General features: G+C 45.8%; 1 protein-coding gene across 1 annotated transcript; it reads right to left on the bottom strand.

The window, feature by feature from the left end:
* LOC142559679 (alpha-(1,3)-fucosyltransferase C-like) lies at positions 1-27,570 on the bottom strand. The gene is made up of 2 exons (XM_075671243.1): positions 27,461-27,570; positions 1-1,245 (listed from the first exon to the last, which is right to left on the bottom strand). The coding sequence occupies exons 1-2, from the start codon at positions 27,535-27,537 to the stop codon at positions 81-83; spliced, it is 1,242 nt and encodes a 413-aa protein (XP_075527358.1). The 5' UTR covers positions 27,538-27,570; the 3' UTR covers positions 1-80.

Raw genomic sequence — 27,570 nt, 5'->3', positions numbered from 1 at the left:
TACAAGAAAAATATTTTTACAACAAAAGTGAGACAACAGGCAATTGCTGAACAGTACAATAGGACCGAACGCAATGATTGTCAGTCGGTGCACTTGGTGCCATTGTTCCACCAGTCACTGATGTTCTTGTACACAGATTCTTGGACAAATTCCTCACCGTACAGCTTATTGCAGAGTCCGCAGAAGTCGTCGTAGTTGTGCATAACCACCTCGTAGTTCCTTTTCCAGCTAAGATACTGGCTGTACACTTCGAAATCGCTAGCCGCCTTCATCATAAAAGCGGCCACATTGTAAGGCTCCGCATACTCGTCCACATTAACGACGGAACCCGGTGGTGCAACCATGCTGTAGTTTGCAGCGCCCTTCACTACTGGAACCACTTCGTAGCGGAGGAACCGGTAAAGAGGCATCGTCACGTAGTCCGCACACAAATCCCTCTCGAGGACAAGCACAAAGAAGTACTTGTTCGCCAGCATCTCGTAGCACTCTTCGTCGTCTCCGTAGGACGTCGTGCGGCAGCTCATGTTGCCGCACTCTCCGTAAACGTCGACGAAAACGTGCTTCTTCAACTCTTCCACGTACTTGGCAGCGGCCCCGTCACACGACGTTGGGAACCAGGCCACCATGTGGCTCTTGCTCCTCCAGCGCTGCTCGAGCTTCCCGACGTGTAGAGCAGAGGGGAGCGACTCGCTCCTGCGGACCACCCTGCCGAAGGCGTGCGTGATGTCCGAGTCCCGACGGTACGTCATGGTCCAGTTGAAAGCCGTGTTAACTTCCTTAAGTTTATCTTGAATGCTGTCCTTAGGACTCTCCATTGTCCAGAAAACCCACTTCTGGAATGCGCGCCGTCCGGGCGGAAAGGGCGAACCACCAATTTTCTGTATGTACATGACGACCGCGTCGCTACGGTGAAGTTGCTGCCGGTTGTAGGTGACGTAGCATGGCCGCGTGCAGCCTTCGTATCGCTCCTCGAAGCTGCTTTGCCACTCAACAGCGGGGGACTTGAACCACACGAGGATTCGTGGCACATCGCCCTTCACGCCGTCGTAGTCCTTGCGCTGCGGCCATGGTACCCAGCTGGCGTAGGTTTGCCGCCAAGGCAGCATCTCGTAGTTGTCGACGATGTCTTCTGGAAGCATGGATCCGCACTCTTGGCCCTTGTAAAGGTATAGAAACCCCGGAGGCAGCAGACTCGCGGCGACTGCCAGAAGCGCCTGCCATCTGAAGTTGCTGAACGGGGCAGTTCTGTTCGGGAATAAGAGAGCAGCGGACGTGTGAATTGCAAGAATAAACAAGGGTTGAATGCCTTTCTCATCTAGAAAATTTCAAAACTTTTCTGCACTGTACGTTACCACGTTCGCCCTGCTGCAATGTTTTAACTGGCACATGCGCTCTTTTGTAGCGCTTCGCGAGTTACGCAGTCACGAAAATGACCGTCGCATCAAATATGAAGTCGTCAACAAGCCAATCAGGCGGACCACAGAGGGCGGTATTGTGCTTCCGCTTTGAAGACTACGCGTGAAGTAAGCAGGATGTCGGATCGAACGCATATAGTTTCCGACATGCACCAGCTTGGGCGCGGTACGAACTCACCACTCGCGTCCTATTACTGGTAGAACACGATCGACTTTTAAAGTTCCTCATCGCGTTTAGTTTGATCCCGATAGTACTTATGTATCATCAGTTTTGTTAGCACTCGCCTCTGGTTATGTTTTAAATTTTCTAGCCAGAAAGGAGTACCGCGTGTGCTGTACTCGCCTCGACCTAAACTGCCGCGAACATGTTTGCCCCTAAAGGAGACACTTGTCTGATCGAGACAAATCCGTGTAAGTTTTAAGTGGATCCTCTATTGGTCTGACGAATACGAGTAATCTGACAGAAACATGGATCAACATCCGTCCAGAAGGAGACAGCGTCAAGTTTTGTTTTATCTTAACCTGTTTATTGGTTAACGTATTGTATGGTCTGAAAGTACACATGTGGACGTACTAATTAAAAGAGCACGTGAGCTAATTAAAAAAGAAAAAGTACCCTACTACTCTGAAAACAGACATCAACCTGCATGATGCCTAGCAAGACCATGCTTAAACTGTACTCTCTCATAAGGGTGTATACCACACATAAGCTGTGAATTTGTGTATACCACACATAAGGTGTGAATTTCCTTGAAGATTGTTAAATCGAGGACTGAAGGGTGTTGAACGCATTGATACACAGATCCGGGTACAAGAATGCGTATATGCCTGTGCATTGAACAATGGGTGTATGTATTGCATTTTTGATGCGAAAGCATTATAAGTCCCTTGAGGCAGAAAAGGCGGCGTTCTCCGCAATAGGTAATACGAAAAATCAGTGCGACGTTATCAGCGACTTCTACGACATCAGTGGTAATACAGAAGCGAGTATATAGAATAGCAACGTAGGTATTAGTAATTATGGATAATTATTGTGAAAAAAGTGAATCAGGGTGAAAAAATTGGATTAAGCTTTGTATAAATTATAGCATAGTGGATTAAAGTGAAATTGTTATTATATTATCACTATAAATTGTGTTGGTACAATATATAGCAAGATGGACTACGGCAGGTGAAAATATTCCAGTAGTATATGCTGCTGGGCGAAGCCCTTGTTCCGTCCATCCTTACTTGTTTGCACCAAAGCGTTAATATTGATCGTGTACTCGACAGATGAAGATATAATTGTGAAGAACATGTGACAATGTATGATGTCACGCATCATCATCACGTTATGCTTGGAACTATACATGCGTGAGGTCATTAAGCTTTCGCATTTAAGGCGACAGTCAATTTTTTTTCTAGGATTCTGGTGTTACTGGCATGACGGCCACTCCAGAATGTATCATCCAGGAAAAGTACACACTATCACTTACAATTTCGTTGATTATCATTATATTTTCTGGTTGTAGTAATATTACAAGGCATTGTAATATTACTGCAACCACAAATTACAGTAGACAAACCACAGTAGCAGAAAGAAAACACGAGAGCTACTCGCACAATTCTGCAGGAATATTGCGGTGCCCTTAATAGACCAACAAAAAGTAGCGAAAATTAAGAAGCTGTCTAGAGACATTGCTGAATAAACTGGGACATCAAACAACAACAAACTGGGCATCAACATTTGCTTTGCTTCCCGAAACCATAAAGAATATATCGATAGCGGCGAGGTAAGGCTAGAAGTTCTCAAGCTCCTCCGGAATCACTACTCACCCTGCCCAAGTTATTCAGAACTGTACTCAGCTACTTTTGTGCTTCCTATGCACATCCTCACAGTTTGTAATGCTCAGCATGATTTGTGTGCTGTACCCACAGTAATGGAATGAGGAAGAAGAAGACGCCGAGTAGTACGGTCGTGCCCACACCGGCTCCTGCTTTCTTCGATATTTTCGTTGAAAATTCATCTCAATCTCTATGCTTTCTGCACCACCGGATGCATAAGGAAAAGAGGAACCCACGGATACCAACTTTTCTACGGTGGGTGGCCTTTTCGTTGGTTTTTCGAGCTGCTTCTCTTCCGTGACGCCGCGCTCCCCTCAGTCTGACGGCAAGGCCTAACCAGCGCTCGCCGGGCAGGGTTAGTCCCGCCTCGTCATGGCAGAGGGAATGGTTGTTGTAATGGATGGAGACGATCTTCCGCCGGAAGAATTTGGTGCGGAGCACGGCTGGCGCTCCGCCGCTGTCAAGAAAAACGCCCTGCGCGTCTCTCGTCGCGACAGCACCCGTGAAGCGGCAAGCAGCGAGGGGCACCGCGCGCGTCTCAATGGCAGCAGGAAGCCCACTAGCCTAAAGCACAAGATCATCCAGCCGTCGCGAATGCCTCAGCTCCCGAAGGAACACTGGAAGATTATCGCCCGCCCCAGGGGTGGTCTGGATGTTCAGAAAACGGGCTCCGCTCGGCTTGGTCGGGCCGTTGCCGCCGCGGCAGGACTCACGTCCGAGCAAGCTAGCCATGACATCGTCTGCCCCAACGCAACACAAAATATTATCGTCCTCAGCACCGCGTCTCGCGATAACGCAGATGCTTATCTAAATATGAATTGCATCACCCTGGGAATGAAACAGTACGAACTTAGCACTTACGAAGCCGCGCCGCACGCCACGTGTAAGGGTGTCATACGTCAAATTGATGTGTCGGAGAGCCAGGCCGACCTGGACAGAAGCATTCTCAACGAGAGAAATCCGTTAGCCCTGGGAGCCAAGCGAATCAAGAATAGCGAAACGGTAGTAATCGTTTTCGACGGCTACAAGGTCCCCAACTTCGTGTTCTACGGCTCGGCGCTAGTCAAGTGCTCCTTGTACCTCAGGCAGCACGACTGCTGCTATGCCTGCGGTAGACTAGGCCACAGAGCCGACGTCTGCCCATCGCCGGAGGACAAGCTATGCAGGAAGTGCGGGGCCAACAACCCCGACGACAACCACACCTGCTCGCCTACTTGCAGCCTCTGCGGGGGCCCGCACGCCACAGCGGACAAGATTTGCAAGCAAAGATTCCAACTCCCGTACATCGTTCGGCGGAGGAGAAGGCAAAGAAATCCGGAATCCAGGAATCGAGACCCGTCACCAGCACAGACAAGCGCCGACAGCGAACCGGCTAAACCTTCCAGCAGGCGCTCCCGCTGGAGAAGCCCCTCGAGGTCCAGGAGCTGTTCCCGGTCCAGGTCCAGGAGCCGTTCCAGGTCCAGGTCCCGGGGCCGCTCAAGATCGGGAAGCCACTGCCGGGGTCCATAGAACAGGGTCCGGTTCGAGGAGCCAGCCTGTGCTGGGAAACAAGGCGCCACTTGGGCAGACAGGGTGCGGAGTGGAGGGAGAACTGCCGTAAAGGTAACTGGGGGTGCGGCGCCAGAGCATGGTTCGTCTGAAATAGCCCAGCTTAGGAAAGAAAATGCCGAGATGCGCAGCATAATCTTGTTAATGCGAGCCGAAATAGCAAAGCTCAGAAAGGCTAATCAACCTCACCACGTTCCAGTCCCTAATTCAACCCCCTCAGGAATCCCTTCGGTGACCCCCTCTCCCCAACCCCCTCGGCGACCTCACGCCGCTCCAGTCCCTAGTTCATCGCCCTCGGGGACCCCCTCTCCCGAAACCGCAGACGTTCCCATGGTCGTGGATGCGAGCCACTCGGGCAACCCTGCCAAAAGAAAGGCCGTTCCCAGCATGCCCGAAAATGTACCGGCTAAAGCCAAGTCCGAAGTCAGAGAAATGTTGAATTCAATCTGCTACGAGATCAAGAAGATCACCGAACGACTATCTGCAGTGGATCAGCGACTCTTGGTCGTGGATCAGAAGTTAGATGCGCAAAATGTCAAAATTCAATGCTCAGAAAACAGAATGCCAGAGATAGAGTCCAAGGTGCAGGAAATGGACATCAGGACGTCGACCCACGTACGTCCCATTTACTTCACGGATGCCACGTTGGTACCTACGCCGCCACCACTGCACATTCCCGGACCGATTAATAGAACCATCTCCCTCGAGACCCTAGTAGCAACGCCGGAAGGCACTCTATACAGCAAGGATGGCGCCACACACCCAATTTAGGATTTGGCAGTGGAACTGCAGGGGACTCAGCCATAAAAGATGCACCCTGCAGCAGTTTGTTCGCACTCACACAGAAAAGCCACATGTTATATTATTACAAGAAACGATGACTGATCAGGTTTCACTCCAGGGATACAAAGCTCTTGCTCTCCGTGGGGACGGCAGAGTAATCTGCACATTAATCAGCAGCAAGTTCACCTTCGTCGCACACGATCTAGGGGTCCGGCCTAGCAAGACGGAGACCTCCCTAGTAGAAGTCATCCCAAGCCAATCCAACATCTCTAGCATTTTTATACTTAACGTATATAGCAGCCCGAGCGATCACAGACAACGTTTCAAAACCATCATCACTAGGTCGACGAAACTCGCCCGAAACTCTCCACTGGTTGTGGCCGGCGATTTCAACGCCCCCTTTCACGCGTGGAACTACACGCACGACACGGTCAAGGGCAGAAGCCTGTGGCAGGAGGCGGGAGATGCGGGACTCTCTCTATTGACGGACCCAGCCTTTCCCACCAGACGGGGCACCTCCTCGACCAGGGACTCTGTCCCGGATCTCGCCTTTGTTAAAAACGCTGGCTCAGCCATGTGGTCGAATCTGCTCATAGACCTCGGTAGTGATCACTACATCACGGTCACCAGCTTACAAGTGGAGCAGAAACGAAAGAAGGCGTTCTCGGTGCCTGACTGGGACAAATTCCGTGAGATTCGCAAGGCCCGCGCCGCCCGTGGAGAAAAGCCGGAGAGTCTCGTCCAGTGGTGCGCAATAATTGTGCAAGATGTCTGCTCCACAACCAAAACCATAGAGACGGATCTACAGACAGACAAAATGGATAGCAGGCTAGCGCACCTTCTCGAGGCTAAGCAATCACTTCTCGAGAGGTGGAAAAGCCAACGCTTGAATCGCAAGCTCAGAAAAAAGATAGCCAAGATCAACAAGCAGATCGACGAGCACTGCCAAGCCCTGTCTAGGCAGCAATGGGACGACATTTGCAATTCAATTGATGGGCAGATGCGCACGGGAGGGAAGTGGAATCTTCTCAAACACTTGCTCGACGACTCCGGCACCAAGTCAAACCAGAGAAGTGTCCTCGCTAAAGCGCTCCACGAAGCCAAGAAGTCGTCTTCGGAAAAGGACATGCTGGAGATGCTGGCTAAGAAGTACCTGCTGCTCAAAACTGTGGCCGATGAGGCTGCATACCCAGTATACCAAGGGAAGCCGAACTCCGCGCTGGACGAACCTTTCAAAATCAGTGAAATCCGCCGCGCCCTACACGACCTCAACGGTAGGTCAGCACCCGGCCCGGATCACATTAACAACAAGGCTCTCAGAAACCTGGAGGACGCATCGATCGAGTTTCTTACAGATGAGATAAATCGGATTTGGGAGCAGGGAATTGTACTGGAAGAATGGAAGTTGGCGAAGGTCATACTAATCCCAAACCCGGTAAACCGCCGAGCCTGGACAACCTCCGGCCAATCTCACTGACGTCATGTGTAGGGAAGGTGGCCGAGCACGCAATCCATAACAGAATTGCCGAGTATATCGAGACCAACGACCTTTTCCCTCACAACATGATAGGTTTCAGGCCAGGCCTCTCCACCCAGGACGCCATGAAGCTTATCAAGATCCAAATCTTGGAACGCTGCACTCGGGACACGAGAGCCATCCTTGGTTTGGACCTGGAGAAGGCCTTTGATAACATCCGTCACGAGTTCGTTCTCGACGCCATCTCCAAACTCAACCTGGGCTCGTCCTTCCATGCCTTCGTCAGGTCTTTCTTGACCAAACGATGCGCCATCCTCAAGGCTGGAGATTTGGAATTGGAGAAAATGGAGCTGAGCAGAAGAGGCACCCCCCAGGGGTCAGTCATCTCACCACTCCTCTTCAACATCGCAATGGTCGACCTCTCAAGGTATCTAGGCAAGGTCCAGGGCATCGGTCACACGATCTACGCGGACGACATCACTGTCTGGTGCGCGGGTGGCAGTGACGGTCAAGTCGAAGCCGCTCTCCAAGAAGCTGTCGACACTACAGAGCGTTTTCTAACCGACACGGGACTCCGGTGCTCTCCGAAGAAATCGGAGCTCCTTCTCTACAGCCCAAGTAGAAAGGGCCGCAAGCCACAGAACTGGAAACCCCCCTCTGAAATTGACATTAATCTCTACACCAATTGCGGAGATCCCATTCCCAAAGTCGCGTCCATTCGAATCTTGGGAATGACCCTCGAAGGGGCGGGCTCGAATAACATCACCATTCAAAAACTAGCAAAAAAGATGGACAGCGTCATCGGTCTAATCAGGCGGGTAGCTAACAGAAGGAGAGGCCCGAGCGAAGAGAATCTGTTAAGGCTAGTCCACGCTTTCTTGTTGTGCCATTTTACGTACGTAGCGGCCATGCACGTATGGAAGAGGGCCGAGCGAGACAAGCTAAATGCCATGATAAGGAGGGGGATCAAGAGCGCGCTCGGACTCCCCAACTACACACGCACCGACCGACTCCTGCAGTTGGGTATTCATAATACCCTGGAAGAGATTGCAGAAGCACAAGAAAGGGCACAGATTCTTAGGCTCTCGGGCACCAGGGCGGGCAGACGACTCCTAACTGAGATGGGCGTCCCCCCGGCCACTGTCGAAGATGCATACCAGGGCCTTCCGAAAGAGCAGAAAGATAACATCATCATATCGCCCGCCCCGCGCAATATGCATCCCCAGCGCAGCGTGGAAAGAAGGAAGGCCAGAGCGGTAGCGCTCCTACGCCGCGCAACCGAACTCCCTGGCGACAGCTGCTTCGTTGACGCGGCCCAGTATGCAAACAGCAACAATTTCACGGTAGTTTCAATCAACCACAGAGGTTCGACCGTTAACGCCGCTTCGGTACGAAGCACGTCGTCGCATGCGGCCGAGCAAGTGGCCATTGCCTTGGCCCTCCTGGACGACGGACATGCCAATATCTTTAGCGACTCCAGGGCAGCCATCCGCGCCTTCAGCGATGGCGCCGTGTGTAAGGAAGCCTGTCGCATCCTCGAAGGCAAAAGCATCGCCACCCACACTCTCACATGGTTCCCCGCTCACATGGGATCCATCATGGGAGGCCCCACAAACCTCAACGAGCTGGCCCACTCCAAGGCGCGAGGTCTCGCTTTCCGCGACCATGGAGAACTCCAACGCCGGCCCGCAGTCGTGGAGAACAGAGATCAACCGACCACATACAACGAAATTGCGCAGCACTTTTATCTCGGCAGGAGAGACTTTCTCCTTCCCCACAAGAAGTTAAATAGAGCGCAGGCATTGACCCTCAGATTATTGCAAACAGGTTCATATCCCAACCCGGCTTTATTCCACAAAATTTATCCCGACACCTATGCCACTAGTTCTTGCAGGCACTGCAATGACATCGCTAGCCTAGACCATATGCTCTGGCGTTGCCCCTCGTTACGAGGCACGGAACAAATCAATGTGGACAAGTGGCTCTCCGCTATCAAGAACCCCGATGCCGGGGCGCAACTATGGGCTGTCCAGAGGGCCCACGATGCGGCGGTCGGGCAAGGCCTGACTCTCCCAACGTGGGAGCGGCCCGCAGCGCGCTGAGTCGCGTACCTCAGGACCTTATTAAAGTTTTGCATCCATCCATCCATCCATCCACAGTAATGCGGCACAGACAACGTCCCCCCCAAAAATTCTCGGCACGATACGTAGTAGCAACTACCCGCTCACCGCTCTAGCTAGAGACCACTACGATATAGCAGCAAACAGGCGGCCATGCTAAACGGGTAGCGGCTGATATTTCCTTTATAATTGGACTGAGTTCGGCGCGTGGTAAGGAGGGAAGGCGGAAGCTGCTCCATCACCGCATTCGCTGCTCTCACTACAAGAAATGCGTTGTCTCGTTATCCCCTGCGTTCGCGTCTAGCATTGTGTGAAATAATTTTCAATGTTTTATTTGTTTTCTGCGCGCTGTACAGAAAGATGTGTCCCATGCGTTGTGTTTTAACCGTGCCCCACTTCAAAGCAAAGCGGTGGTACGCACTGAAAGATGGATCCACGGAGGCCGAAATAATCAGTTGCAACGTGCCCGGTGTCGGCGGTCGCTAGTGCTGCCACAATGGAAATTTTCAGGAAAGTGCCCGTTTAAGTGGCATTTCTTTGATGGGTTACGTATTATTGTTGGCTGTGCGTGTGTGTGTGTGTGTGTGTGTGTGTGTGTGTGTGTGTGTGTGTGTGTGTGTGTGTGTGTGTGTGTGTGTGTGTGTGTGTGTGTGTGTGTGTGTGTGTGTGTGTGAATTCTCTCCTCAAAAGAGAGTACGTGCGTAAGTGAGCTGCTGCACAACACCTTGTAATGCGGTAAAAGTGGTTTAACATGGATTAGGGGCTCCAAAGTGTCGCAACGTAATGCTAAAGCATTTCCCTCGAATTTTCCGGTATATTGCAGCTGATTCTTTTTTTTGCTCACTGGTGCTGTTTGCCAAGGATTTGCAAGAAAACAATAATAATTAAATTTGATATAATAAACTATGCAAAGCACGCTGGCACAGTGATGACAGCCGCACATGAGCATAAAGCTTTAATACATGACTAGAAGATCAGGAAGGAGGCTTGCTTCTTTTTCAGTAAGCAGCACAAAGTCCATAATTCTGGCTTTTCTCGTGTAAACCAAAACGAGGCTCATTGCCAGTGATCTTGCCTTTTGTTCTAATAGTATTTGTTTATCTTGAACATAAAGCGTTGTTTCTCGCAGGTCATCCAGATGATACCAGCAGTTTCACAATTCCCAACCTTGGTGCCCTCCATCAAGGCAAGCCACTTGCGTTCGCCTTCAGACAGATGGTTGATGTCTTGTTTGACACAGTTGTGAATACAACATTGTAAGTAAATATAGACGTGTACATTAATATAATGAGTCAAGCTGTAAATGTGAGGCTCCTTGGTGGCCTAAGCTTGATATTATGTGCAGTTGTGTGTGGTTTTAAATATTGCCGATGGTGCATCGCAAACCGCAGGTATAACTGCTGATCCAAAGTGTATACTTGAAAATTCTTGACGGCCTATCATAATGAGCATTTTCCTTTGTACATCAATTGTCATAGATTGTGGAATTGCAGCACCATATGCTGTATTATGCGTTTGGTGCTAATTTCGTATGACCTTCATTATACCAATTTATTCGCAAGAAGAGAATATTTGTTTACCCTCTGCAATGAGCTTGGTATATGCTCATCATATTAAACTCCTCTACCTTTAATTTATTCCCATATAATTGTCACAACCTCAAAATTTCGGCTGTCTTTATTTTGAATACAGTATCAAAATCAAAAGTTGCCAGATTACAATCTACACTGCAAGGTAATTCAAGAAATTACAAGAAACCACAACCTATCGTGGGCGTTAAAAAATGTTTCAGCATGCAATGCGCCTATTTCTTGTACTGAGCTGGCTGCTCATGAAAATCGCAAGCGCATTTCATTTACACCAAACAGTTTTGCAGCAAATTTCGGTCGTATCATTGTCTCTAAGCACAACGTTTGCTCATATGCTTCGGGAAAATGTAATTTGCTTAAATTGGGACGATTCCTAAAAAATAACTGTTTGATAATTTTGAGACTACACAAAGTGTTCATTGGAGCTATACAGTTTTCAGACATGACCGTCTTGATTCTAGTCATTACACAGAAGACAAAAAAAGATGCGCAGGAGCACTCATTCAATAAAATACAATGCTTGTAGTCATTTTCCAAGTGGCAAAATGTACTTTGAAGCCAGAGAGGGCGGGTAGCCAATTTACACCTATTGCAACTCATGTGGGTAGTCGCAACACTGGATTAGGAATGATTGTGACTCTACGGTCCAATGAGTATGTGAGCTCATGTATACAATCCCCCCCCACGCAGTCAGGGAGAAAAGTGCAATAGGTGTTGGGCGGTAACGATAATGGTTTTCATCATCAGCCTAGTTAGGCCCACTGAAGGATAAAAGCCTCTCCCATACTTCTCCATCTACCCAGGTCATTTACTAATTGTGGCCATGTTGGCCCTGCAAATATCTTAATCTCATCCGCCCACCTAACTTTCTGCCACCACCTGCTACGCTTCCCTTCCCTTGGAATCCAGTCTATAACCCTTAATGACCATTGGTTATCTTCCCTCCTCACTACATGCCCTGCTCATGCCCATTTCTGTTTCTCGATTTCAACTAAGATATCATTAACTCACGTTTGTTCCCTCACTCAATCTGCTCTCTTCTATTCCCTTAACGTTAGACCCATCATTCTCATTTCTATAGCTCATTGCGTCGTCCTCAACTTCAGTAGATCCCTTTTCGTAAGCTCCCAGGTCTCTGCCCCGTAGGTTAGTACTGGTGAGACACAGCTGTTATACACTTTTCCCTTAAGGGATAATGGCAAATTGCTGTTGATGATCTGGGAATGCCCGCCAAACGCACCCCAGCCCATTCTTGTTCTTCTGATTATTTCAGTCGTATAATCCAGATCCGGGGTCACTAACTGCCCTAAGTAGATGCATTCCATTGCCATTTCCGGTGCTTCACCACCCATCGCAAACAACTGTTTTCTTCCGAGACTGCTAAACATTACTTCAGTCTTGTGCAGATTAATTTTTAGACCCACCCTTCTGCTTTGACAGGCCAGGTAAGTGAGCATGTATTGCAATTGGTTCCCTTAATTAATAAGCAAGGCAACATCATCGGCGAAACGCAAAAAGCTAAGGTAATTACTCTTGTCCCCAATTCTTCCCACTCCAGGTTCCTGAATACCTCTTGTAAACACGCTGGGAATAGCATTACAGATATCGTATCTCCATGCCGGACGCCCTTCTTTATTGGGATTTCTTTGCTTTCTTCATGGAGTACTACGGTGGCTGTGGAACCGCTATATATGTTTTTCAGTATCTTTACATATGGCTCGTCTACACCTTGATTCCGTAATGCCTGCATAACTGCTGCGGCTTCGACTCAATCAAACGCTTGCTCGTAATCAATGAAAGCTATATATAGGAGTGGTTATATTTCGCACATCTACATCGCCTGATTGATAGCGTGAATATGGTCTATTGTTCAGTAGCCTTTACTGAATCCTGCCTGGTTCATTGGTTGACAGAAATCTAAGGTGCTCCTGACTTTATTTGCGATTACCTTAGTATATACTTGTAGGCAGCGCATAGTAAGCTGATCGGTCTATAATTTTTCAAGTGTGGCGTCCTTTTTCTTATGTATTAAGATTATGTTGCCATTCATCCAAGATTCCGGTATGGTCGAAGTCATGAAGCATTGCATATGCAGGGTGGCCAATTTTTCTAGAACAATCTCCTCACCATCCTTCAACAAATCTGGTGTTACCTGATCCTCCTCAGCTGTATTCCCCCTTTTGCATAGCTCCCAAGGCTTTCTTTACTTCTTCCGGCGTTGCTTGTGGGATGTCAAACTCCTCTAAACTATACCCTCTTCCATTACCGTCCTGGGTGTCACTGTTACTGTATAAATCTCTACGGAACTGCTCAACCACTTCAACTATCTTATCCATATTAGTAATGATATTGTTGACTTTGTCTCTCAGCGCGTACATCTGATTCTTGCCTATTTATAGTTTCTTCTTCACTGCTTTTAGCCTTCCTCCGTTCCTGAGAGCATGCTCAATTCTATCCATATTATACTTCCTTATGTCAGCTGTCTTACGCTTGTTGATTAACTTGGAAAGTTCTGCCAGTTCTATTCTAGCTATAGGGTTAGGAGCTTTCATACATTGGCGTTTCTTAATGAGATCCTTCATCTCCTGCGTTGGCTTACCGGTATCATATCTAGCGAAGTTACCACGGACTTCTATTGCACACTCCTCAATGATTCTCATAAGATAATCGTTCATTGCTTCAACACTAAGGTCCTCTTCATGAGTTAAAGCTGAATACCTGTTCTGTAGCTTGATCCGGAAATACTGTATTTTCCCTCTTACGGCTAACTCATTGAACGGCTTCTTATATAACAGTTTATTCCGTTCCCTCCTCATGTCTAGGTTATTTTGAGATCTTACTATCCTATGGTCACTGCAGCGTACCTTACCGAGCACGTCCACATCTTGCATGATGCCAAGGTTAGCGCAGAGTATGAGGTCTATTTCATTTCTAGTCCCGCCATTTGGGCTCCTCCACGTCCACTTTCCGTTATCCCGTTTCGGAAGAAGGTATTTATTATCCTCAAGTTATTCCGCTCTGCAAACTCTACTAATCAGACACTCAAAGGGCCTAAGCTAGAATATGCATCACCCATATGGAACTCCATACAACTCACTTCAATTGAGGCTATAGAATCTGTTCAGAATCGCTCAGTTCGCTTAATCTTTTCGAATTATTCTCGCACAGCTAGTGTTTCGTTAATGAAATGGAAAACTTGACCTACCTAATCTTGCTGTCGTAGAAAAACAGCACGCCTTAATTTTTTCCAGAGCATTTTCTCTCATAAGCAGACACTGAAGCAGGAATTTTTTTCTTCAATCCCATCAAGCATATCCCATATTGATCATCCGCACAAAGTAGCCATCCCTATTTGCAAAACGAATGCGCTCTTTAATTCTTCCTTACCCAACACTAGCGCAGGGTTGAACTACCTTCCGCCCCTTATTGCCTGCGTTGAAGGTACGCCATCCTTCAGGACAGCCATTCCCAAGTTTATCATCGAACAGCATCGGCATCATTTTCGCCTGTACTCTGTGTATATTCTTCTTATTTTTCACCCCCCCCTTTTGTAGTGCAGTGGTTGGCCCTAAGGGCACTGCAATAAACAAATAAGATTGTTTTGATACCTTTCGGCACCTGCGAAATTATCCCTTCCAGGCAGGTTGCCGCCCGTTTCCCCCGTCTATGGAACACGTGACAAGCCTACCAGAACGTCTGGTTTACGCAGAGGCCGGAGGACGGCGAAAGAAGTTTGTTTTAGTGTTGTTCCCAAGGAGTTTGCTTTCTCCATAAAAGATGCAAGTTCGGGGCTTTTTTTCTTAGAAACAAACTAATTTACTGTGTGAATTTTGATAATAAATGCTGTATAACAGAACTTGTTGCTGCGATAGTTGGTTGACGACTTAAAAACAAAGGATTCGGTGCTACGCAGTCGAGCACACAGTGAGACATATATGTCGCTTGTGCCTCACTTCGCCGTCTGCTTAGTGCCGTAACTTTTGTTTTTAAGGCATAAGGTGATCCGGAAACCGTGATCTTCCTAACGAATTTCAGTCACAAGAGGCGACCAGGAGGAGCAAAATCATTTTTATGCAATGTTGAGAAAATGTGCGCAGAAATTCTAATGGAGATGCTTAATTATGCGTAAGTGTACCACCAACTTTCAGTTGACCCACCCCGAAATTTCAGTTCGGCCACATCTAAATCTCACGTTGGAGTACCCCCCCATATATACCACATATTTCTAGTTGGCCCACTCGCGAATCCCAAGTTAGCCCCTTCCCAAACTTCAGTCGGCCCACCCCCAAATTTGTGTTGGGCGTCCGTCAAATTGGTCCGCTCCAAATTTTAAGTTGACCCACTCCGAAATTTTACTCGGGCCACCCCCAAATTTAAATTGGTTCTCCTCAAATTTAAGCTTGGAATGGCTTAACTTCAAGTTGGCCCACCCCCAAATTGCAGGTGGTCCACTCTCAAATTACAACTTGGCCCACACCCAAAATTCAATTGGCCCACCCTAAAACTGGAAGTTTTCATTATTCAAAGTCATCTATTCGAAGAGGCGTACATTACTAGCACGAGAAATCAAAACAGTTACTCAAATAGTTAACAAAAATTCGATAAATAATTTCTCGATTACTTTACGGCACTTATTGCGATTTATTAATTGTAGCTGGTGTGCTTGCAAGACGTTCCCACTTGAAATTAATTTGCAAGATGGCACCAGTTTCGAGATATTACTTCCCCAAGTGTAGAATGAAATACATGGGTGTTCCATTTAATTCTCTTGTTCAATGCATACAAAAGAGTTTTGTTTAAAAAAGTAAGTGGAACAGTGCGTTTTTAGGGTAAGTTAATTGCGTAAGTCTCCAAGCTAGCGTCATGCTGGAAATTCATTACGAGTGAATACGCCTTCCAAACTCACAGGTTATAATACGTAATTTTTAATGTGTGCCGTAAAGTAACAATTCAAAGTATAATTAGTGTATTTTTGTTACTTAGTTGAACATGTGTCTCGATTTCTCGTGTAAGTAATGTTTGTTTCTCTGAATGACTCGGCTGAAGGACCAGAATTCCGTTACCTGCGACAGGCTATTTTAGCTGTTCCATAGAACTGAACAAGCGTGCCTGTATATATGTATATGCGTGCATGTCGTTTACATCCTTTTTAAACGTAACAAGACACCCTTAGTTCCAATGAGAGGGCGCTAACGACGCAAGGAGCCTACTGAAATGGTGTAGTATAGCAAAATAATGGCAAAGGGTCCCTAAAGGGTGTGAAAAGGGTATGAAATCTTCCTACGCCATTTTACACCCTTATGGGTGTAAAACTTTCTGCAGTGTTGGGCTGCTGTTGTGAAATAAGCCTTTCTCGAACAGCATAAATAAGTGAATAAGAAATCTGGTTGTGTAATCGGGTAATCTGATAATGATTTCGATCTTAAGTTCTTGGCGTTCCTATTGGCTCACATTCGCGCTGAAGTGTAAAAGTGCGTACAGAGGCTGCTGCCACCGAAATGGAAAAACTCACTTATGCCGTGCATTTGGGGCACGTGGAAAAGCCCTTGGTGGTCAAAGTTGATCCGGAGCTCCCCGCGACGGCGTGTCTCATAATGAAAACGTTGTTCTGACTCGTAAAATACCAGAATTCTAGTAGACTCCTGCCTAAATTGTGAATAGCTGGTTATTTGGGATGGTATGTATATATGCCAGTTGGTGTCGGGAGCGTTTAACAATTTGGAAATAATATGGAAATATTGAGTGCTAGGCCTTAGGTCTCTCAGGATGCTTTGCACGCATTTCGAGAATTGTCCCCCATAGCCCTAATACAATTTCTAAAAACGGAATTTGTAAGACAGGCCCTGGCTCTCGAGAATGTGTTTGAGTGAGATGAAGATTCATATTGAGAAGGTTGCACTTAGTCACAAATTCTTTTCACGCTTTAGCAGTAGGAGTGTCAAAGTGCAATCAAAGCGCATGTGTCAAAACTGTTGGAAGCGAGTCATGTGGTACTAGCGCATATATGTGTGCGTGTGTAGAGAAACACTTTGCTCCTGAAGGTAGGACTTGTTTCAAGTACAGTGCTGAGCAACACTTCGCCATGTGGTGAACGTGGTTTAAATAATGGATTTGAGACCCCAAAAAGTTTTGATGCTATCCTAATGCATTTCTCTCACATTTACCCCTAAATGGCCGCTCAATTTTTCTACTCCCTGGCGCTGTTTGGCCAGCATTGAAAAGAAAACACAACAATCAAAGAATTTGTTTGATTCGCACAAGTTATCGCCAGCATGGTAGTGCAAGCTACTAGTGTCAATCGGTGCAGATTTGCAATATAGCACTAAGGTTAGTCATGGCATATGTATTCAACTTAAGTTCTTAAAAAATCTTTGCAGCCACTTTCATAGCTGGTAATGAAGGTACAGAGCCCTATAAGAAATAATAAACTATGAAAATCACGCTGGCACAGCATTCGCAACAGCGTATGAGCTTTGAAACATACAGCTGTGAGGAACTTTTCATGCAATTAACTTCAACTACAACATCAGTGGTACGAGGTTTCTTTGTTTCTGTAAGCTGCAATGCGTTCATATATGTTTTTCTCTTGCAAGCCAACATTAGCCTTATTGCCAGTCATTATCTCTAATTGTGATAGCATTTGTCTATCTGAAACTTAAATCACGTTTTCGCGCAGGTCATGCAGATGAAAGAAGCAGTCTCATAATCCCCAGCCTTCGTGCTCTCCATCAGATAGCCATCAGGGGCAAGCCAATTATGTTTACCTTCGGACTAGTAATTGCTTTCACGTTCAACGCAGTTGTGAAGACAACATTGTAAGGCACATTAGGCAGGCAGTCTAATATAGTAAGCCAAGTCTGTTTAAAACTGTGAGGCTTCTTTGGCGACCATGGGTTGATATTATGTGCAGTGGTGTTCAATTTTTAGAGATTGTCGATAGCACAGGCCACACTGCGGGTATGACTGCTGGTCTAAAGCATACAATTGCAATTTTGTGAGATCTTTTCGCAATAAAAGTTTTCCTTTGTTGACGGATATTGATAGATGTGGCATTGCAGCCTTATATTCTGTATTGCGCATTTAGTGGTAATTTCGCATGACCTTTAGCATGCCAGTTTATTTCTGCGAAAGGAATATTTTTATCATCTGCAATCGGCTTCTTTACTTGTTTACTGCATCATACTCCTATACATTTTCATAACCTTAAAATTTGAGCTGTTTACTTTTGTTTGAGTACAGTATAAAAATGAAAATGCGCCTCAGTACAACCTAAACTGCATGGAGAAATTATAAGAAACCACGACCTTTCATGGCAGCTAAAGAACTTTTGAGGAGACCATGCGCCTATTTCTTTTATTGAGTACTCATGAAAATCGCAAACACCTCTGATTTAGATCACATCGAACCCAGACCCACGCTTGTAGTGGTAACACAGGATGAGAAATTGTTGTGGCATTGCGACCTAGTGAATAGGTGAGTGCTTATATAAAATCTGTCAAAGTGAGGGGGAAACTTAAGATATTTTGTGGGATAAAGATAATGGTTTAGGAGACGCTAGGAAATTTCAGGCTCTAGTTAAGCAGCTAGAATATGAACAACCTATTAAGTAGTGGCATGCCAACATAAGATGAGCAGGAGAACGTCACTATTTAAATCGCACAGTAGAAATTCGGAGCATGTTAAAGGATGGTATGTTTAAAGAAGGGACTAGTGCTTCTCTGCGTATTGCCAAGGCGACGCATTAGAACAAGGGAGATGTGCTCTCAGGAAAATAGTTGACAGTACGTGCGAAATTTTCTGTGAAGCCTTCTGAAACAATTATTTTTATTCAGTGAAGAAATGCACAATAATAAAGAAAATTAAGTGCACAGAAAGGCCCTTATAGATTGGAGAGAGTACATGGGGACAGATGGGCTAGGTGCAATTATTGCAGGGCAAGTGAGACTGTAGGTGGGTGTTTCTTAAGTTATATTTGTTGTCCACTCGTTCTGCGTACAGAGAGAGTATATGTCGCCTCCTAGCGTCTAGACGTTGCGTTAAAAACAACCAACTTCTCGTGTACTGTGCACAGCGGTCTGATTGGGCCTTGTCTCTTGAATCGTTCTGCTGCAGTGCTTCTGAAGTGTAATGTAGAGCTATCTTGCAGTCTTTGTAATACCAATTCTATAGTGAGGTCACATCCATGCTCCTGGATAAATACACATTGTTGAGAGATGTCGTTTGTAGTCTACATTTTATTCTCATGTTCTTGTTCGAGAAATGGTAATGTTAATTTATTTGTTTGCTGCTGCGCATGCTATTTTGTACTCACAATGATTTACTAGTCTTGTGCGCTGACTAAATTGTTATTCATAAATTTGAAAGCTAGAATTTTCCCCTTCCTTCTATGTGTCGGACCCAGTTACCTAAGCTATAGTTTGTGTCCACTCATATTAAGATAGTTCTATTCAGAAGCTTGTTACCTTATCAAATTTCCTACCACGTACAGGATCCTAATCAACAGCACACTGTGAACTCTCATGACTGTTGTTATTTTGCTATTGTAAGGTGCAGGATTCGAGCATACACCTGTGGTGCAATCATTGGTAAAGAAGATCAGACAGTGAATTACCTGTTCTTCGTGGTTAAAGGGAAGCTGAAAGGTTTCCCAGAAAAAATGAGTGAACATCTGTACATAATGGTTTGCAACCCTCCGAATTCGAATATCGTATCGAAATTGAGCGAAAGAAAGCGCAAATATATTTTATTTCGACGAAAAGTGCAGCAGCAGACACGCCCAGCTCGCGCGTCACGTTTCCGCCTGTGATTGGTCGGGTGCCTCGTGACGTCAACTCTACTAACCGACCGCTGCCGCTACACATGAAGCACGGTGCCAGGTAGTTTGGTGCTGTTTTTCTGAGACAGTAATGGAAAATTTAGAGAGACTGCGTTTTTCTGAGGAGTTCGGCGCTACTCCTTACATGTACGAGCTGATTGCGAAGAGCCGTCCTCTCGAAGAAGCAAACGATGCTGGCGCGAGCAGTGCTTTCGACGCGAACGGAAGCAAAGTCTTGGGATCTCCTCGTGTTGGAAATGCTCTTTGGTGAGTATGTTTTTTGCAAAGCGATCTAGTGACCTCGCCGATCTTTCGCCGATCTAGTGAGCTCGTTTCCAGTCAAACAACTGTAGTGTTGTGTTCCTGCATGCCTCCTCGTGGAACGTAAGCGGGGATGCGATCGTCGGCATTTGTGCGCTGTCCAAAGCTGTCGGCAATCTACAAAGACGGTTTAAACGCGTGAAAAGCTTCCCGGTTCATGCAGTACGTGTAGTGACCTTCATCTGTAGACTACCACGTTGACTACCACTCACGTTGACTACCACGCACGTTGACTACCAATCTACATACACGCAGACGCACCAACAAAGGAATGCTGGGTCAATAGAAGCAGATTACGATGGCACGTACGCAGAAGCAAGCGCGGTCAGGCACGGTCGCGGACGCTGCGAAGGAACGAAACACTAGAGTTGACGTCACAACACCGTGGTTTCCGGTCTCCGCTCGCATCGTCAGCGTCATCAGCAGCGCGCGGCATTCGACGGGGGGCGGAGCTACAGCGCAATTTCAACCGAGGATTACGTCGCCCCTAATTGAAAAAAAAAACTAAATTTTACCTACATGGTTTATAAGGTTCCCACATCCGTATATGAGCGTCTTATTGAATTCGACAGACTCTTCAGCTTCCCTTTAACCGTGAACTATATTATGATTTTTTAAGCTAAAGAATATTGGTTGCGTAAATACATTTTTATAGTTCAAACTCACCTTTTTTCTATGTTTGAATGAGCTAATATACACGTTTTATTATAATATTATCCATGCTGATACAATCAATTCTTGCTGGATAATATTAGCCGTGATGTTCAACTTGCAGTTATGCTTGACTGCCAATATTTAAAAAGAAATGTGAACTCTCACATTTGAAACATTATTCAATAATCACAGTATAGCTGATTTGATAAACATTATTTGATCATTTATGTGCTCACGTGCTACAAGCACTAATCTTGCATTAGTGCACTGAGCACAAATAATTTAGAAATTGGGAACGTATGTTAACTCACTTCATCCATCTGTTGTGGCCACCAGAATATAATAATGAAGGCTGTTTGCTTTCCACATTAATACTTGACTTTTTATGTAAACAGCGGTAAATGTGATATATTAAGGATTTTGTTTTGCAGTAGGAAAAGAACCCATTTTCCGTCGATGGTCCATGTAGTGCGTTTACAGTGCAAAAATTTAAAGAAACGGGAATTGCAATTGAACGATCTCCTACACAGCTACTTTAGCCCAAGGAATTTTCTGATCTCATAAGAAAGAAATGATTTAGGTGTAAAAAATTTATAATGGTGCTCCTGGCTCAAACTTCATGTTAAACAAGTTCATGTCTGGAAAACATTGTTTCAGTAAATCAAAAACGTTGGCCAGTCAACCTATACAAAGACCTTCCAAATGACCTTTTCAGAATGCTATTACCATGACAGTGGTGTACGAAAATGAAGGGTGCGTTTCTTGCCATATGCTTGCTCAACATTTCGTGTACTTCTCTAATTGACCATTTCTTCCAGACCATCAATACATATTTTTTACTTCCAATTCATTGCAGCAAATTTATTTTTTAAGTGGCACGAGACCTCAAGATAATCTTCCGCTCTTTTAGGGTTACCATATTCTTCCTCCTTACATAAGGGCAGATTTGATCAGTTTTTACTTTTTAGCATACTTCCTTAGGAAATGTAAATTTTCTTATCAATACACATGTGTCTGGTGATTGCGCATGTTCACATTATGTTATTTATGAATATATTGGGCTTTGTATTTTAGCATGGCATGAACATATTTATATTTTATTAGAAATTGCAGTCTCGTAGGCCTTGCAGCTCTGTATAGCATGTTATGCGGATCTGGAAATCCCGATAGCCATTGAAGTATATACACATGCTCAGTGGTATAAAATTTCATAGGTTGTGTTTGTGCAGTGGAGACAGGTTTGGCCTCATATAACCTGAATTACTAATATTTATTGCATCTACACGTATGAACGTTTTGCATGCAAACCGAAGCTTCAAGCTAGGCTATCGGATGCTGTGTCCGGTAGCCGAGCTTGAACTTTTGGGCACTCACGGGAGTTACGCCTGAATCCCTCTAAATAGTCGTAATTCAAGTCGTGTACAGCTCATCCTGCCTTCAGTGCACACTGTAGAAATGGAAGGGTGTACACCCGTCCAACACCCATGGATATGGGTGTTAATCCGGACTTTACTCGAGGACAAATATGTATGGCTATGAAAAGAAAGCTTCGGAGGCAAAGCGGTCAGAAGTGCAAGCGCTTCTGAAAAGAGTCCCTCGTTTTCATCCACATTGGTTTAGGTCGAGGACAAGAAAAGATAAACGGCTTAATAGCAACAATTAAATAAGACAGAACCCACCACTCAAATTAAAGGTTAACTCATTTTGCAGATTTGCCCTTTCGCGTCTGGCGAATCGCGAAACCGTCCGACATGGCAGCTGTGTCGATTCAGCGTCTATTCCGAGTACCAAAAGCCCTGTCGAACCCTGCTGGACTACTTGGCGTGGTAAGAAATGCGCAGCAGCCATGCACCCGTAGAATTCCCCTCATAGCCGCAGAAAGTTGTCCGCGAGTATAGCACCCTAAAAACATTAAGTTTATTTTTGCTGGGCCCCTTCTTCTAGGATGGATGGATGGATGGATGTTATGAGTGTCCTCTTGGGAACCGGGTGGTGGGTTGCGCCACCAAGCTCTTCCTATGATACTGCCTAATGTCCTACCTAGGTTAAGGAATTAAAAAAAAGAAACGCTATGAACTCCCCCAACCAAATTTTCGGATCCCCTATTGCAAACTATGCTTTTGTACGTCCCCGTTTTTTGCAGTTTCCCTACTTTTCTTCCCCCAATCCCATCGCTTCTCGCGCCGCATGTAGATTACAGGGTGCTATAATAGTACCCCATCTGTAGGTATAGACAGCAGCTGCTTTACAGTGTCCGTTTGACGACAAACTGACTTACACCCTTGAGGGTGTTAAAATGTTTAGTGCGTGAGACCGATCTGAGAGAATGAAATAACATGATCGCCGCGCTGGAATACACCAGAAATAGACGTACTTTCGTCCTCTGCGTGCGCGACTCCACGACATGGGAGCAAGCAGACGTAATGGAAGTACATCTCTCTTACTACGGCACGAAGTATAACAAGATCGCACAGAAATTCCGTTTGCATTTTTAATATTTTTCTAAACTTTAATTGGTCTATTGAAGCAACAGATTAAACGTATTGCTGATGTTGCTTTGAATAATTCTAGAAGTCACGTGCCACTGTGAGTGACGTCACAGCACCACCAGGTACGTAGGTGCGCTAGCGCGGTTGACATCGACTCCTCAGCTGGCAGCACGGCGCCGCAACGGACAAGGGCAAACGGCGTTGAATTTGAAATTGAATGGGAAGTTTAAGCTTGGGCCCAATTCCAATGAGGTCTATTCAAATACATGTAAAACGTAAAACGTGGACTGATTTTAATGAAATGTGTTGCATTATAGAAGGCAAGTTAAATATTAGTGACTGCTGGAAGCGGAATTTCTATTTAGGGCTTCAATATTGTTAACAGAATTTTAAAGAATGCGCAAGTTCAAAATAAAATAGACGCTCGAAGTTTATTGATTAATAGCTCTGCATAAAGAACAAATATTGCGGTTCTGTAAACGGCATCAATTAGATCATTCAAAGTGGACAAATTCAATATGTCAATTTATGTCTTACCTGAATTTTTTACGTTGTGTAGAATGTTTCTGCAAAAACTGTATTAACATATTACCGGTTCCTTTTAGATTCGCAGGTACTATATAAATTTTGTCTGCTTTAGATATACTTAGAACGACAGATAGCTGAGCTAGTTGGTAAGGATTCATTATGCAAAATGGAAGTGAGGCGTGCTGACAGGACACAAGAGTAGAGAAGTGGACAACACGAACGCCGACTATCAAGTGAAGGGAGCACTGAGGCGAAAAATGAAAGAAGACACAAAACTGATCTGCGCATGCTCAGGAATGCTAACACCACGTGTCAATCGGGAACACGTGCTGGTCTACGTGAGAGACTGACTCACGCACGCACTTCCACCATTATAGATATGCCATGCCTCTACCATAAGACGCGTATCTTCATTCTTATGCCTGTACAATATCGCACATTCATCTAACTCTCGCTTGCAGTTACAATCTCGGCAATGTAGCGAAAGCTTACTATGCGATCCACCGGTTGACGACCTTTTATGCTCCATTAGCCTGTGATTGATACACCGTCCCGTTTGCCCTACGTAGAACTGACCACAGCTAAGGGGAATTTTATAAACCACACCCTTACGACATTCAGTAAAACTGTTGTTCTTATTGTGCTTCACTGGTCAAACATCTGTTCATTTTTTGCCTTTTAGCCGCTCTTTTTTATTCTGTACGGCAGCGCATATCTTACCTAGCTTATTAGGAGCAGTGAAAGCAACATTAACATCATATCTACTAGCAACTTTTTTAAGCCTGTGCGACACTGAATGAATATACGGAATAGCCACTACTCTTTTTTTGCTATTACTGCTTTCTGTAGTATAGCGGTGGCCACTGTGGCTGAGCGCCTAAAGAAGTCGGTTTCGAGAGGGACGTACGTGATTACAGAAAGCAGTAATAGCAAAAAAAAGTGTAGTGGCTATTCCGTATATTCATTCAGTGTCGCACAGGCTTAAAAAAGCTGCTAGTAGATATCATGTTAATGTCGCTTTCACTGCTCCCAATAAGCTAGGTAAGATATGCGCTGCCGTACAGAATAAAAAGGAGCGCCTAAAAGGCAAAAACGAACAGTTATTTATCCAGCGAAGCACAATAAGAACAACAGTTTTACTGAATGTCGTATGGGTGTGGTTTATAAAATTCCCATTAGCTGTGGCCAGTTCTACGTAGGGCAAACGGGACGGTGTATCAATCAGAGGCTAATTGAGCATAAAAGGTCGTTAACCGGTTGATCGCCTTCTAATCTTTCGCTACATTGCCGACATTGTAACTGCAAGCCAGAGTTAGATGAATGCGCGATATTGTACAGGCATAAGAATGAAGATACGCGTCTTATGGTAGAGGCATGGCATATCTATAATGGTGGAAGTGCGTGCGTGAGTCAGCCTTCCATTACGTTACATAAGGAAGAGATTAAGTGCCTTAACAGTTATCTCTCACGTAGACCAGCACGTGTACCCGATTGACACGTGGTGTTACCATTCCTGAGCATGCGCAGATGAGTTTGTGTCCTCTTTTATTTTTCGCCTCAGTGCTCCCTTCAGTTGATAGTCGGCGTTCATGTTGTCCACTTCTCTACTCTTGTGTCCTGTCTGCACGCCTCACTTCTATTGTATATGTACTATAAGCTATGAGATTTAATTCACAGAATTGTGATATGACATTTCCTTAATAAAGGGAAAATCAGACATCCACCCGTTCGTAGCGATTGCTACAAAAGGTGGATGTCTTCTCCCCACGTTGCGGGTTTCAGCTGAACTATTACGTCTGACATTTACTTGCTCATTCACCCAGTTGTAAACTTGATAATTCCGCTTTTTTCAAAATTTGCGATTTTGCCCATTTTTATTAAAGATTAAAGACAAAAATCAAAAATTCAAAAGCAACTGTCATCAGATTCTACGTTTTCTTTTTAAATGCAAGAAACCTGGACAAATTTGGCGCAGTGGTTGTCGAGAAAAATGTATTCGCCTTTTGCGTGTATTTAGATAGGAGCACTCGACCTAAAGCTTCCTTTTAAGCTCTTTCCGCGGCGCACAGGTACGTAATACTTAGCAAGCAATATTGTCAGCGCACATTGTATGCACTGCGCTTGTCAGTTTGCAATGGCCAGAGCTGGTGAGCAGCGCTTTAAGGATGTATGTTAGTTTCCAGTGAAGCCCTGAAGCATCCGTTTGAAAAGGACGCTTTGTGTGAACGTGCAGCCAGACGGCGGTTTCAGTGATTATTCATCAATATCAACAGCCAACAATGCAGCTCTAAATGGCTGTCGGTACGTTCAGCGGGAATAGCTAGCGGGCGTCGGGCACATACAGCGGATATTACATCGAGTGCAACAATAGTAAAGGATCGGATTTTGTCGAGGAGTCGTACGGGATATAATAGACAGCCCACGAATGCACCAACATGCCACGAATACACGCCAAGTGTAACGAGCGGCCAGTTGTGCTGAAATTGTGCACGCATTCGTGGGAATCTGTCATATCTGCAAAAGCATGCTTATGTACCACATATTGCAAAACGAAAAGCTTTATCTGGAGTGTTTCAGGTTACAATTTTCTCGTTGACACTTTTCATATAATTATAGTCTTATAGAAGTTCATTAATAAATTAAGACTAAATATGCAATTGGGATGGACGCAAGAAATAATCTGAGTATTTGCAAGCGACGGGAAACAACATTACCTTGGTTCTGTCCAGCTAATTGTCATTTGTATCCTGCTTTTCGTGAATAAACATCAGTTCTTAGATAACAATTTTTCTCGTTTCCTTTCTGTCATCCGTGTGCAACACTATGCCCGTGTCACCTGTCGACATGCACCAGCACTAACCTAAAGTCCCTAGATATCCTGCTTTTATTCGGGTAGCGACATCTCCTCTCACACGCAGCCGGAGTAAGCCGCGATGTTCTTGCTAACCTCATGAAGCGGCGTACCCGTGTAAATTGCATCGTACGGTCAATGGCCGCTTCTTTACCGCATGAGTCAAGTATGAGCTTCAGGCATGGGGCCAGTACATCAAATACGGACCCAAGAGCGGCTCATTACTGGACCGTTGTGACTTAACGAGAAATTTGTCGCCGTAATTGTGAACCGTACTTACTGATGGTGACCGTACAAAACCCCTCTTTACGGCAACGCCTGCCGCGTTGATTGCGGCAGCGCAATACGACGCCTGCCGCGTTTCTGCCGTTGCGCCGACCACAAAAGGATCCTTCGCACAAGCAAGAGTCGTAGCTAACGCTCTGCTGGCTAAATAAAAATGTTACAGTAAATTGCATCTTTTGAGCAACATATTAACTTAATACTCAAGAAAATCGTTCGCGCGTCGAATGAATTTCGTTTCACGCCCATTCCATGCTTCCCGCTTATTCTAGCGCGTCCGCGTCGCCTGCCGACGCACGTCCACAGCCTTCCACAACCCCAGCCGCCGTGCATCTGAGGGAAGATTTGACGAAGGAGACGCTGTCCACGCCAGGCCAAGAAATACGTGTACAACGTTTACGCACAAGTGTACAAAAGCGACGCGCAACTGGCCATCACAAACGCATGTCGGAAGGTGAGCGAGCTGACTGGGGTCGGCGAACGCAGTGCGTACGGGATTAAGTGCGACGTGTCAGCGTGTGGCAACTTAAAGTCACCGAAGCGCGAACGGCCGTGTCTCGCAGCCGCACGCAGCAATGCCAGAACCGGAAGAAACAGACTGCAACTTCGGGACAGTTTCTCCTAGCCGTTTTATGAAAAAAAGAGGTGCAGCAGTATTTTCTGTGAAATGAAATTCGGAAAGTCGCAATCTTGCTCGAGATTGCTCGAGCGATGCGGCCTCGGCTAGGAGAAGAAGTCCCAAGTCCACATTAACGTAAACTCACTTTCTGCCATCCTGCTCGATCGGCAGCCGCTGCTGCGGCGCTGTACGGCCGCCGTCGCGTTCCAGCCGGTCCTCCATTTCGCAGTGCTACGTCTACCACTGCAGCGCCGG

This window comes from Dermacentor variabilis, chromosome 10 (assembly GCF_050947875.1).
Source record: "Dermacentor variabilis isolate Ectoservices chromosome 10, ASM5094787v1, whole genome shotgun sequence".
In the NCBI taxonomy this organism is placed as follows: Eukaryota; Metazoa; Arthropoda; class Arachnida; order Ixodida; family Ixodidae; genus Dermacentor; species Dermacentor variabilis.
The sequence above is the reverse complement of the archived record's forward strand: the minus strand, read 5'-3'. Positions and strand labels throughout refer to the sequence as shown.